The following is a 12,662-nucleotide window of genomic DNA, read 5'->3' as shown; positions in this document are numbered from 1 at the left end:
CACCATGATAGAAAAGTAGTTCCTGTAAATCTTTTGGTCTCAAAGTTAGCATGAAGATCTTCTGAGAAGGTCTAGCATTTTAAATTTTGAGTGAATTTGCAGTTTTGTTTCATCTTTGAATAGCATTTTTGAGGGTTATTAAACTGTAAATATTAACCTAAATTTATATACTGCTTTCCTAGTTGCAAGTTCTGTCTTTGCTTTTACATGAATCAAAAATAAGTGAAGAGATGTTGGCTCCATTTTCCATCAACATATCGAGGGATATGGCAAAGGCAGATATGCAAAGGAAAGGAACACAAGTAGTACAGGGTTGGTGAAAAATCATAACAAAAATGCATGAGAAGCCTTTATATACAATTTAAAATTTCAGTGAAAGTTTGCATTCAACATTATCCTACAGAAGCTGTAAACCTGCAACAGCAGGAAGTACTGAGTGGATAGCATCAATTAATCAAATCCATAGACTTATTTCAATTTCACTCCCTCCTATTTATTCACGTGCATCAGTAATTTTCACTTTTTTTTCCATCTCTTCCATCAATACCAAAACCATTTTTTACAATGACAGCCATTGTTCTCTTCATTTCACATTTGTGATCAGGGCTAAACATATTGCTTAGACTTAATGGCAGAGTTCTGGTTAGCATTAAATCCCCTCATTTCAAGTCCCCAGTTACAAAACATTCCTTCCACTTACAGACTCCTGCTGTTACCTTGGGAGTCTCTGCATTGGCTCAGCAAATGCTGTCTTCCAACAGCATAAAAAAAAATTCAAAGCACATAATTTTCTTTTTTTTCAGTTCATGTTTGAAATGTTATCAGCAACACAGTTAAAATATAGATAGTGGTGGTCTTATATTTTATGCATTGAATACTTCTCCTGGTATGTTGATATAAGACATCTTGATGCAACAAGAGCAAGGTATTTGATTCAAGGTGGTAGTGGTGGTGGGGAGCGATCAGCCCAGGAAACACTGCATTCTTGTAGACCAATAGGTAAGACCGTTACCATCTACTGAGACTGAAAAAAAGTGAAATTGCTTCTGTTAATGCAAGTTTGCCATTCATGGTCAATCTATAATGCAAATTATCTGAAACAGTAAGGGATGTAAACAGAAAGCAAGCCTCAAATCTTCACAACCTACACCAGAACACCAGTAATGCTCTGAGATGGACTGCAAATTAAACCTCAGCCTTTCCAGTAGTTTCATCATAACTTTACGAAGTCTTATCAGCAGCTTAAACAGATAACTGCAGCTTAGCTAGCAGAGTGAACTGAGGCTGCTTGAAGTCAGCTTTTTTTCTGCAGCCAGACCTGCAGGAAGAAGACAGAGATGAATGTTTGTCACATCTATACCTCACACTATGCTTAAGATACACAATTCTGTGTTTGCATTGTTTCGGTCACTGCTGTTTTCCAAAGCCTGAAAATAGCTCAGCCTTTACCAAAAAGGTATTTTATTAACTTGTGCTCTGCTAAAAAAAGCATGGTTTTGGCCATAGCTCTTCCCAGAGGGGATAGCATAGAACGTCAAATCAGTACAGCCTGCCAGCACTAGCAGACAACAAGAGAACAGTTACATGGTAAGACAGGAAGAGAAACTAGGAAGAGGTTGCATTATGGAGTACTATGGCTAAAAAGAAAATTTTAATAGTATATGGTTGTGAAGTAAGTTATTTTGTACATATAATACACATTAAACAATACATATTGATAAAGGTTGCAGGTAAGATTATTCCCCACCATCACCCCCCAGATTGTTTATATAGCACTGCATGTTCTGGTGACTTTATTTTTAGACCCAAAATAAGATAAAGGCTATACGCATATAGGTGTTCATGTATTATAAACTAGAACAGGCTGCCCAGTGTTCTTTTCTAATTTTCAAAAGAAAGAATTTACGACTTTTTTCTCCAGAGATGTAACAATCTTTAGTGAAAAAAACCCAACTCTCATTACCTTGTCTTCTATTAACCTACTGCTATTGATTTATTAATATTATGTTGACTTTAGAATGCAAGGTTTTTAAGTCAGGAGAAAATATAACAGATTCAGTGGTTGTAAAGACCTATGTATTCTGGGAATCTGTGAAAGGGCATTCAAATCACTGAGCACTAAAATACAAACCACACAAATAACCATATTCAGTCTGTTATTTTTTTTTCAAATATTGTAAATATACAGCAGTGTAACAAAAAGTTCCATTTAAGTGGTACATCCAAAAGCAGCAGGTCACTAATATGCTCCTGGAAAAGATGCAAGTTTGTCCATTCTAGATAAGACTGTGACCAATTAACTGTGAATCCGTTACTTTCATCCTGTGTAGAAGGGGTCTTGTTACTTGCTAAATTTATTTTCCTGTTTGGACAGGAAATCATCTCACTAAGCAGTATCTCCGATTTTATTTAAATCATTTCTTATCAAAGTAATCTTCCAGAAGCAAAGGTGATCTTCCAAAAGACAGCAGCTTTAGATTTATAAGTTTATGTTCCTTATACTGTCCAAGACTTCATCATGGAACCAGGTTTCAGTAAACATATTAGAGTTCTGCAAGGCCTCGAAAAGACGCCTATAGTCTTCTGGGTATAAGCTACGTGTTTCAGCACTGTCTGGAATTTCTAGCTCTCTCAGTAATTTGCCACCATTGTCCAAGCTCCATGAACTGAAACAAACACACACACAAAAAAAAATAAATTCATGGGAGCATTTCTTTCTGTGAAAAACTAAAGAGCAAGAAACAGTATCTGAAGGTCCATTTCACCCTTTTTAGCTTCTAGAAGTTAACATCTTCCTACACCACAAGTTATTTTCAATCCATACTGCAAACAGGAAGAAACCTCTGCTAATAAGACATATAAATACCAAATAAAGCCCCCAACAGACATAGACAATACCAAACCACATAAGCCTCCTCATTAGAGGGTGGGTGCCCTCCCTCCTTCCTCTGCCCCAACTGCGTAAGTCAGTAACAGGCATTACAGCATACAAACGGGTTATTCTTCAATGCCTGGGAAATTAAAGCCAAGGTCGTCTTCAAGAGGATGATTCAGCATAGCATGAGTTAGTATGGCTTATACCTCCCAGGTATTTTCTTCTATATATAAACAGATGTATCCACTGTCTCCCCATCTACATCATTGCTATGAAAGCTAGACCTTTTAAAAATGTGCATTTACATTAACTATTTCCCAGACAACAAAAGGGTGTATAAATACACAGAAGATGCACATTAGAAGCGTTCAAGGTTAGCTCCACTTCCTGACTGAAGGATCGAGGGGAGATTAGGTACCACCACTGAGATTTAAGAAAGAAAACCATTAAGGCTCTTTGTACTTGTCTTCGCTAAATGAGTTACTGGAAATTATTAGCTTTTTTTTTTCTTCCTGGAAATTAAATTCTATAAACTACTACCAGCAAATGAGAAAGATCTTAATTATTTTCATTAAGAAGTTGAAGTCAATGCCTTCCAGACTGCAGACATTTCCTATTTATGGGAAATGGAAGTCTACTGATAATAAAGCAAAGTGAATAGCTCCAATGTAATACCAAAAAGAATTAAAGAGAGTTTCATAATTGGCACATAAGTCTAAAGCCTAATTTTTTAATTAGATAACAGAAAGCCACTTGAGGACATCCCCACTCCACCTTTGATAACCTTCAGCTGTTTTCATTAGTGTTACTTTGATGTCTGTTATAAACTGAAACTCTTTTTCAGCTTTTCATTTCTATACCTGCAAAACTCTTGGTGACTTTTTTATTATGTCTGTAAAGTGAATGAAAACTTCTTGTAGATACATGACATCATCTCCATGGGAGGTACAGACAATTACTGCACATCTACATTCTAAATACTTGTCAACCTTCCTGTCAAACCTCAAGTTTTTATCATCTGTGAATACAGGCCAGGAACAGTCCCCAAAATGTTGTATTGTGGGTTGCAAAAATGAAATCATCTATTCTACATGTAGATAATTTATTTATTAAAAAAAAAAAAAAGGCAGCTGTATTTCAGCTGCACATAAATACTGCTTTGAGAACATATTTTAATATTCTCCTATATTTCTCTGAAGTATAAAAACTGTAATTCTTTCTTTCTTACTTTAATCTATCAGTAAGTCTAGACTTCGGTCTAGCAAGACACTGTTTCACCATGAAAATAAAGGTAGATGAATTTGTGGGCTTCAAGCCTCCTGTAAATAGATTTTGCTGAGGAGTCAGTCGTACCAAACATAAATGGTCATTTGGCAGCCACTGCAAGAAAAACAAAACAAGTCACTGAGAAGTCATTTTTAAGACAGTGTCTGTCTTTAGCTAAGAGAAAGCATTTCATCTGTGCCACCAGTAACATTTCTTAAAGAGTTTTAGAAGTCTTAACAAGATGACTTCATTGGAAGCTGAGGCATTAAAATTCTGTTCTATAATGAAGATGCTTTACCTCCCCCGCCCCTCAAAAAGGAAAGGAAATAGAAAACACAACAGACATACTATCACTTTGGGTTTATTTTTAGTTTTTAAGACTGAACTTTCTTAGTTGAAATAGACAATACAGGCTTGATGTGAGTTCTCAAGAGATTATATGGCCTATAGTATTCCTATACTATGCAAGGTATCAGATCAGATCATTTCAACTACCTGCCTTTTGTATATAAAGATGGAATTACTTGAGTGTAACACTAAGACAATACTGCAACTTGAGGATTTTATGAAATTGGGAGGGAGTGGAATCTTTTAACTGAAATGAATGTGCTTCTGTATCGGCAGCAATGGATATATCATCCAATGGATCTCACATCTGTACTTCTCCTAAGGCTGTCACAATACATCTTACATAATCCACCTGACATGCCTCTCTACATGGCTTTACAGCAACACACCTACGTGTGTAAGGCACACCCAGTCACTTAGACTCACTTATAGTCATTTATTGTGCAGTAACATCTCAAACAACACTCAATATACTACTGTAGCAGTTTCCTGAGGAAGGTAAAACCAAATATTAAGTAAACATGCTTTTATATTATTGGTATTAAATAGAAATATATTATACAAAGGAACATCATTACTTCTCTAAAAGAGAAAAGTAAAGAACTTTATACAAGGTATTTTTCCACTTCTCAAATTTAAGGTTTTGAGACTCGCACTTTTCAGCAACTAGCTAGCACATGGAATCTACACTGGACAAGTGAATGACCACTGTAATCAAAATAAGCAGTGTACTGATTGTGCTATTAATTGTGGTAACACTTGTATTGTTCAAGCAGGTAGATGTGACCCTGTCAGTAACTTCTTTTGAAAAAGACTTTACCTGTTCATATCCCTTTATGCTGTTTATTCACTACATTTTTTCCATCATAGACAATAAAGATACTAGTTTTTTTCAGTTTCTAAGCTAACAGCAATTCTTCACCCCACTTCTGATGCATCTACATGCTGCCTCTAAATTTTAATCAGAAGAACACTTCTTAAAAAATACATGTGTAAATGCTGTTATGAAGTTATTTTAACCTTTAATTAAAAGTGGTTTAGCTGCATCTCCAAAAGGAGAAAAGTGCACACAATGATCTTACCGTGCTTTTTGGTACTGCCCGTCCCCCATTTTTCAAATTAGTTACAAATGATGACCAAGGTTCCTATGGGAGGGAGCAAATACATTACAGAATTAAAGTGATAGAATAGAATAAAATAGAACAGAATGGAACAGAACATTTCAGTTGGAAGGGACCTACAATGATCATCTAGTCCAACTGCCTGACCAATTCAGGGCTGACCAAAAGTTAAAGCATGTTATCAATGGCATTGTCCAAATGCCTCTTAAACACTGTCAGGCTTGGGGCACTGACCACCTCTCTAGGAAGCCTGTTCAGTGTTTGACCACCCTCTTGGTAAAGAAATGCTTCCTAATGTCCAGTCTAAGCCTCCCCTGGCGCAGCTTTGAACCACTCCCACACGTCCTGTCACTGGATACCAGAAAGAAGACATCAGCACCTCCCTCTCCACTTCCCTTCCTCAGGAAGCTGTAGAGAGCAATGAGGTTGCCCCTCAGCCTCCTTTTCTCCAAATTAGACAAGCCCAAAGTCTTCAGCCGCTCCTCATAAGACATTCCTTCCAGCCCTTTCACCAGCTTTGTTGCCCTCCTCTGGATGCATTCAAGGACCTTTACATCCTTCTTAAATTGTGGGGCCCAGAACTGCACACGGTATTCAAGGTGAGGCTGCACCAATGCTGAACACAGCAGGATGACTACCTCTTTTGACCAGCTGGTTGTACTGTGTTTGATGCCCCGCCCAGGATGTGGTTTGCCCCCCTGGCTGCCAGGGCACACTGCTGACTCCTATTGAGCCTGCTGTCAACCAGTCCCCCATACTCCTTTCTGCAGGGCTGCTTGCCAGCCACTCCTCTCCCAATTTATACTTGTGCCCAGCATTACTCCATCCTAGGTGCAGAATCCAGTATTTAGACTTGTTAAATTTCATCCCATTAGTCATTGCCCAATGCTCCAATCTATCTAGATCCCTCTGCAAGGCATCTTGTTCCTCAAGAGAATCAACAGCACCTCCCAGTTTGGTATCATCAGCAAACTTGCTAATGGTGCATTCAACTCCTGCATCCAGATGGTTGATAAATATATTGAACAGGAACGGCCCTAGAATTGAACCCTGAGGAACACCGTTGGTGACCAGTCAAGAGCCAGGTGTAGCCCCATTCACTACAGCCCTTCGAGCCCTGCTGTTCAGCCAGTTCTCCACCCAGCACACCATGAACCCTCTCATCCTGCAGTTGGACAGCTTGTCCAGAAGGATGCTGTAACGGACAGTATCAGAAGCCTTACTAAAATCCAGAAAAACTATATCTACCACCTTCTCTTTATCCAGTAGGCAGGTGATCTTACCATAGAAGGATATCAAATTAGTTAAGCAGGACTTTCCCTTTGTGAACCCATCTTGACTGTGTCTGATGATTGCATTAGCCTTTAAATGCCTTTCAGTAGTACCCAGTATAATCTTCTCCATAATTTTTCCAGGTACTGAGGTTAGACTAACAGGTCTGTAGTTCCCTGGGTCTTCCCTCAAACCCTTCTTGTAGATTGGGATAACATTGGCTAGCTTCCAGCCAGCAGGGACCTCCCCAGACTCCCAAGACCTTTGGTAGGTGATCGAGGGGGGTCCTGCCATAACATCCGCTAGCTCCGTCAGTACTCTGGGATGAATCCCATCAGGCCCCATGGACTTGTGAACATTCAGCCGATACAGCTGGTCCCTTACAATTTCAGTGTCCCCAAATGGAAAGTCACTGTTCCCACACTCATGTTCTTCTGACTCAGGGGACCGGGCAGCCCAAGGTCTATCAGTATTATTAAAGACTGAGGCAAAAAAGGCATTGAATGCCTCTGCTTTTTTTTCATCTCTATTAGTTGGATGACCATCTTCAACAAGTATCATCTTATTCTTCAACTCCTTAATATTTACCTTAATATATACCTCATGGCATAAGGTATTTGGAAGACAATAGATAGAGAAACTTTTAATTTTAGATTAGGGAAACATTTAAACTATGAAAGTAGGTTACTTGAAAAACAGAGCACAAAGATAAATCTAAAAAGCATGAAGTAAGTGAAAGTTCATGGCCATGTGCTCATGTGGAGGTGGGGGGGGCAACATAAAAAAAAACTTTCAAGAAGTAAACCATAGCATGTTTGACAAGGTAGGATAGTTATTGACTAGCAGGAGAAGCAGGCCTGCTTGGAACGTAAAGGCACCAAGACTTAAAAAAAAAAAAAAAAATTCTACTGAACACAGCTCAGGTAGTCAAAAGCATACATGATTGCAAAATGCAGAGGACATAACAAAGAGCAGACTATGACAGATTGGAAGAGCAGCCTTCTAGCCTCACACAACCCTTAGCAAGATGGAAAAGACTTACCTGTTGCACAAACATCTCTTTCATATCTACCAGCTTCTGAGAATAAATGTTTTTGAGTACAGTGGCTTGTAATGAAAATACTGACATCATAGTTAATAATGATGCTGATTAAGTGAAAGTTTTACACAAAACATGACTGTTTCAGGTTTTTACATCCAGAAGTTTTCAATAGGTCTCCAACTAATTCAAATGTCAAATTAGCTTTCAATTAGTTTACGATAGTGAAACACTATAAACCCTTTCTAAAAACATGTGCATAGCATTAGACTATGTCAGCTGGTACAAAAAAACTTACCATGTGCAATAGCTGAATTTCACATCCTACTTGCCAAAGTATAGTAAGCGCTTGGTAAGCCCTCACTTCCCCAGGCTTTGCTGTTAATACCTAACAAAATGGCAAAGAAAGAGCATTTTTGTTGCAAAACTAAGACTGCTTCTTTATCTAAGCAAAATCCTTATATATATAAGGAGTGGTAAGAAATTCATAGTTAAGTCTAAAATTCCAAGGTGAAGTTACATTAGGCCTCAAATACATACTTTGTGCTATTTTAGTACATCTTGTCAGAACACATGATTAGAAGACATTATGGCAGTCTAAGTATTTCTTTGCAGCAGTTATTTGGATAACTGAACTGTGCAGGAATTTCCAGCTTATACTTTCTAGTCCTTTTTAAGGCAGGGAAGTTTCACACAGAAAAGAAACAGATCATATTTTGTATAAAAACCATAACATGGGAAAAGTTATTAGGTCACATTGATAAGATAATATTCCCAGTAAGACACACAGGCAGAGTAAGCAAAATATCAGGTGACCTCACTGAACATTAAACAGCTTGTGCAGTCATCATCCTGATCAATGTTACAGATCGGACAACTCTCAGGGCAAGAAAAAAAGGAAAACTTCTGTTTTTTCTCAAACAGGGCAAGTAGTAGTAAAGAGTAGCAGGAAGATTTAACTTCTCATAATAGATTTAGAGAGCCTTGTCATATGACCAAAAAAAAAAAAAAAACCAACCCCGAAACCAAAAAGGAACCAACAGTGCCCACTAAAAGAAGGTTCCAATTGCTTTTACTTAGGTATACAACTCTCATTTAACAGGGTTCACAATAAAACCAGAAAACTTGGTGAAGAAAAACAGTGACTGCATTAAATGAATAGGCTGCCCACTATTTACTCAAAAATCTGGCCATTAAAAACATACCATTTAAGTGGATATTTCAGTGGGGGCCGACCTGTCATTTCACAGAAGAATATACTTAAGACTTTTAAATTTTTTTCAGTAGGGTGTTAGACACAACACAGGTTGTGTAAGCACACCTGGAAGTCTTTGCTTACTTCAAGTAATTAAAGGTTTGTGGCTCTGTATGAACCTCACAGTTTCGCAGAAAGAAGGGGTACACTTGAACTATAAGTACAGTTCTAGAGGTTTGGGACAGCGTAAATTAGGAACGCATAACCCAGAAAGCTGTTCTGCACCTTAGTGTACAGAACCTTAATAAAAAGGTGTGTAAATCACTCATATTTTGCCTCAGTTTTTTTCAGTACTGCGTACAAAAGTGGATCAAGAGGACAATGCACCTGAGTATGGTATTTAGTAACTCTCAATCCTCTTCACAAGGCATTTTGAATTCAGTCTTCATTGTCTATTACCTGCAACTAGTAAGCAATTTTGTTGCAAAAGCACGTTACAGAATTTTAAGCACCTCACAAGTTACAATGGAAAGCAGCTAGTCTGCTGCTGCATATCCTTCTCAAGGACCAGTCTTCACATTTGTAAGATTTGTGGTTATGTGACAACAGAACGTTTCTCGACAGTGCTACTACTGCATAAAGAGAACAAGTAGGAAACAGACAAGACTTAAAAATTCTGCCAGAAAAAAGAAATTCACTAGCAAAAACATTAACTATACAATATAAATGTTATTGTGTTCTGTGAAGCACTACTTATTCTTTACTACCTGTAAAACCTCTTACACATACCTTGTACTCTTTTTCACTTATAAAGATGTTGAGTTCTACTCTTCCATATCTGTATATGGAACTGCATTCATACAGGGCAAAAAGAAGCCTCCAAAGTGTGTTCCTTTCCTTTCTTTGTGGTAAGATCCCAAAAATTTTCAGAGGTACATCTGTTTCAATAGTGTGTAAAAGTATCTTTAAAATTTTGCAGTATGTACTAGACAATCTCATTAATGCTAATGTCTAAACTACAAACAACTGGGAAAAGAAACTCTGTCAGCTCATGTTGTTCAATAATCTAATACAATTCAAGCTTTAGTCAAAGCTTAGCCCAGTTTGCGTTAGACTAAACCTTTATTAAAGGCAAGCAAATACCTGAGATTTCATATTTCCACAAGGGTTTTTTAAACCTATCAAGAACCTAGATAAAGCTGAAATGTAGGAAATGGCATCCATTAATCCAGCATATATATTAAATAGAATATACACCTCAAGCAAATCCCAAAGATTTTTGCCAAACTGCCTATGCACCCTTCAAATGTATTTGTAACATGTTTGATCATATATACATACCTGCCCTCCAAGGAACTGCTGCTACACCCATGGTTTCAAAAAGTTTGTCAGAACACACAGCAGGTGGTTTCACTGTTCCAGTCACCAAAGGATCCAGTCTGAAGAAGTCACCATAAATTACCTTTAATTGTCCATCCAGGCTATTCTCTAGGGACTGAATAAAATTAGTTTCAGCTGAAGAAATCTGCATGCAGTAACCTGTCTTGCAAAACACCCAACCCAAACAAAAAAATGTTCAAGCACTACCTAAAATTGTTACCCAGTTAACAAGAGTCAAATCTCAGAGCTGCTTCTTACAGCTGATAAAAAGAATAGCTTCCTTCATTGTGCAGGACATTTTGACATTTTTGTGCTATTCAACTGGAGCTTTAAAACACATTCTTAAATTAGTAATATGTTCTGCAATGTTTTGCAAAAAAAGCTATACTCAACTAAGCAAACCACTGCATTTAATGATTTGCAACTGGAATTCTTCATATACACAGACAGAATGCCTTTTATACACATTTTAAGTCAGGTGAGAGTCTTTGGTTCCAAACCTCTACTGCTGAACACGCAATGTAAAACCAAACAATACGTACTATTATTAAGTGTTATTTCAGATGTTACGAGTAACGATCATTAGCTAATTCCTTTTTGATCCAATAGTTATTAAACAATTGTAAGTTAATTTATTTTTTTCCCCTTTAAGTTTTAGAAATGTGCTACCAAATCAAAAGTGTACCTGTAAGTTTGGAAGAAAAGCTGAGTTGCTTTCCAGAGCTACCACTCTAACACCTGCATTGAGCAGAGTTCGGGTCAAGATTCCAGGACCTGAAGGGGGAAAATGAAAAAAAAAAAAAAAAAAATTTAAAAAGCACTTTTTTTCTAAGTTATTTCCTTTAGTGATTTTACCAACACAACACTTGGGACATACCACGTTCAACAGGAGATAACTTGTGTTTGTTTAAACACACTTCAAAACAAGAGTTAGAAAAAAGATTTACATGCAGCCTGTCTGAGATTGCTCAGTGAATTACACTAAGCACAGCATTACAGTCAGATAGGGAGGAACATTAGATATAGTGTTTCAAATATTTCTACTGCTATTTCCTCTACCAGCTGAAATCTACCTTGAAACCTTACCCGTATGATCTCTACGGGTAAAATACCCTCTGCAGAAATGTAAAAAAATATTAAGTAACTGCAGAGGGCCCACAGTCTTAGGCATGCATTTGCTGACAAGAGATAAAGTTCACCTACAAAACCAAGAATATTACCGGGACAGAAATTTACATCTTTACTACCTCTATAGCAAAGTTTTAACACCAGCGACTCAAGTCTCCAGGCTGAGCACTCGCTCATTCCCCGCAAAGCTCTGTGTAAACGGACCCCCCTCGCCACCCGCCCCAGGCACACCGCAGTGCCGCGGCACCCACACGGACTTGCCGGCCGCCAACGCCCGCCCAGGAGGACTCTAGGGCGGCGTCCGGCGCAGCCCCCCAGCACGGATCCCGTCCCGGAGGGCCCGGGCAGCGCCGCCGCGGAAGGGAGCCGACACCCCCGGCCGAAATCCCGGGCGAGGAAGGGCCCCGTCCCCCTCCCTCAGCACCACCACCTCTCCGCGGCCCCCGAAGAGCAGGGTCTGGGGCCCGATACCGCCGGTGGCGAGGGCGGCAGCTGACGCTGACCCCGCAAGGTCACTGGGGCACGCCGAGCAGCGCCGCGTCCCGGCGGCCCCGGGGACGGCTCAGCCCCAGAGAGGCCCACCGCCGGAGGGCAGCGGAAAGGCGGGTGGAGGGAGGACGGTCGGAGCCTCGGGGCAGCTTACCGGGCGCGCACTCGAGCAGGACGGGCCGGGGGCCGGGACCGGCTCCACCCTGCAGGCAACGCTGCACAGTGCGCGCTAACTGCGGGCAGGCGATGAAGCGGCGGAGCGGAGCTCTGATCCGCTGCAGCTGCTGCGCCTGCTGCACCAGCCGTTCCGCCTCCGCCGCCTCCGGCACCCGCAGGCCCGGGCTCGGCCACTGCCCCGCCGCCCGCCTCGCCGTCGCCCAGCACGGCCGCAGCCCGCACAGCAGCGGCCGCAGCCCCGCCGCCAGAGCCGCCGCCAGGAGACGGCGGCAGGCCGCAGCGCCCGGCGGGGCCCGGCCTGCCAGCATCACCGCAGCGCCGCCGCCGCCACCGACCCGCGCTAGACAGCACCGGGCGCGCGATCGCCGCGGC

The 12,662-nt window shown here is 40.3% G+C and overlaps 1 protein-coding gene across 2 annotated transcripts; it reads right to left on the bottom strand.

Moving 5' to 3' along the window:
• Window positions 1–344: 344 nt before the first annotated feature.
• On the bottom strand, window positions 345–12,616 carry TFB2M (transcription factor B2, mitochondrial). 2 transcript variants are annotated; one of them, XM_075043151.1, is made up of 8 exons: window positions 12,268–12,616; window positions 11,182–11,270; window positions 10,458–10,611; window positions 9,906–10,054; window positions 8,220–8,309; window positions 5,572–5,634; window positions 4,104–4,255; window positions 345–1,024 (listed from the first exon to the last, which is right to left on the bottom strand). In XM_075043151.1, the coding sequence occupies exons 1-8, from the start codon at window positions 12,596–12,598 to the stop codon at window positions 1,009–1,011; spliced, it is 1,044 nt and encodes a 347-aa protein (XP_074899252.1). In that variant the 5' UTR covers window positions 12,599–12,616; the 3' UTR covers window positions 345–1,008. The 2 variants fall into 2 exon arrangements, with proteins under 2 accessions (XP_074899252.1, XP_074899251.1); XM_075043150.1 differs by having other exon boundaries at window positions 469–2,666.
• Window positions 12,617–12,662: the final 46 nt, after the last annotated feature.

The sequence above is a fragment of the Buteo buteo genome, chromosome 12, assembly GCF_964188355.1.
Source record: "Buteo buteo chromosome 12, bButBut1.hap1.1, whole genome shotgun sequence".
NCBI lineage: Eukaryota > Metazoa > Chordata > Aves > Accipitriformes > Accipitridae > Buteo > Buteo buteo.
This window is presented reverse-complemented; position numbering and strand designations above follow the sequence as displayed.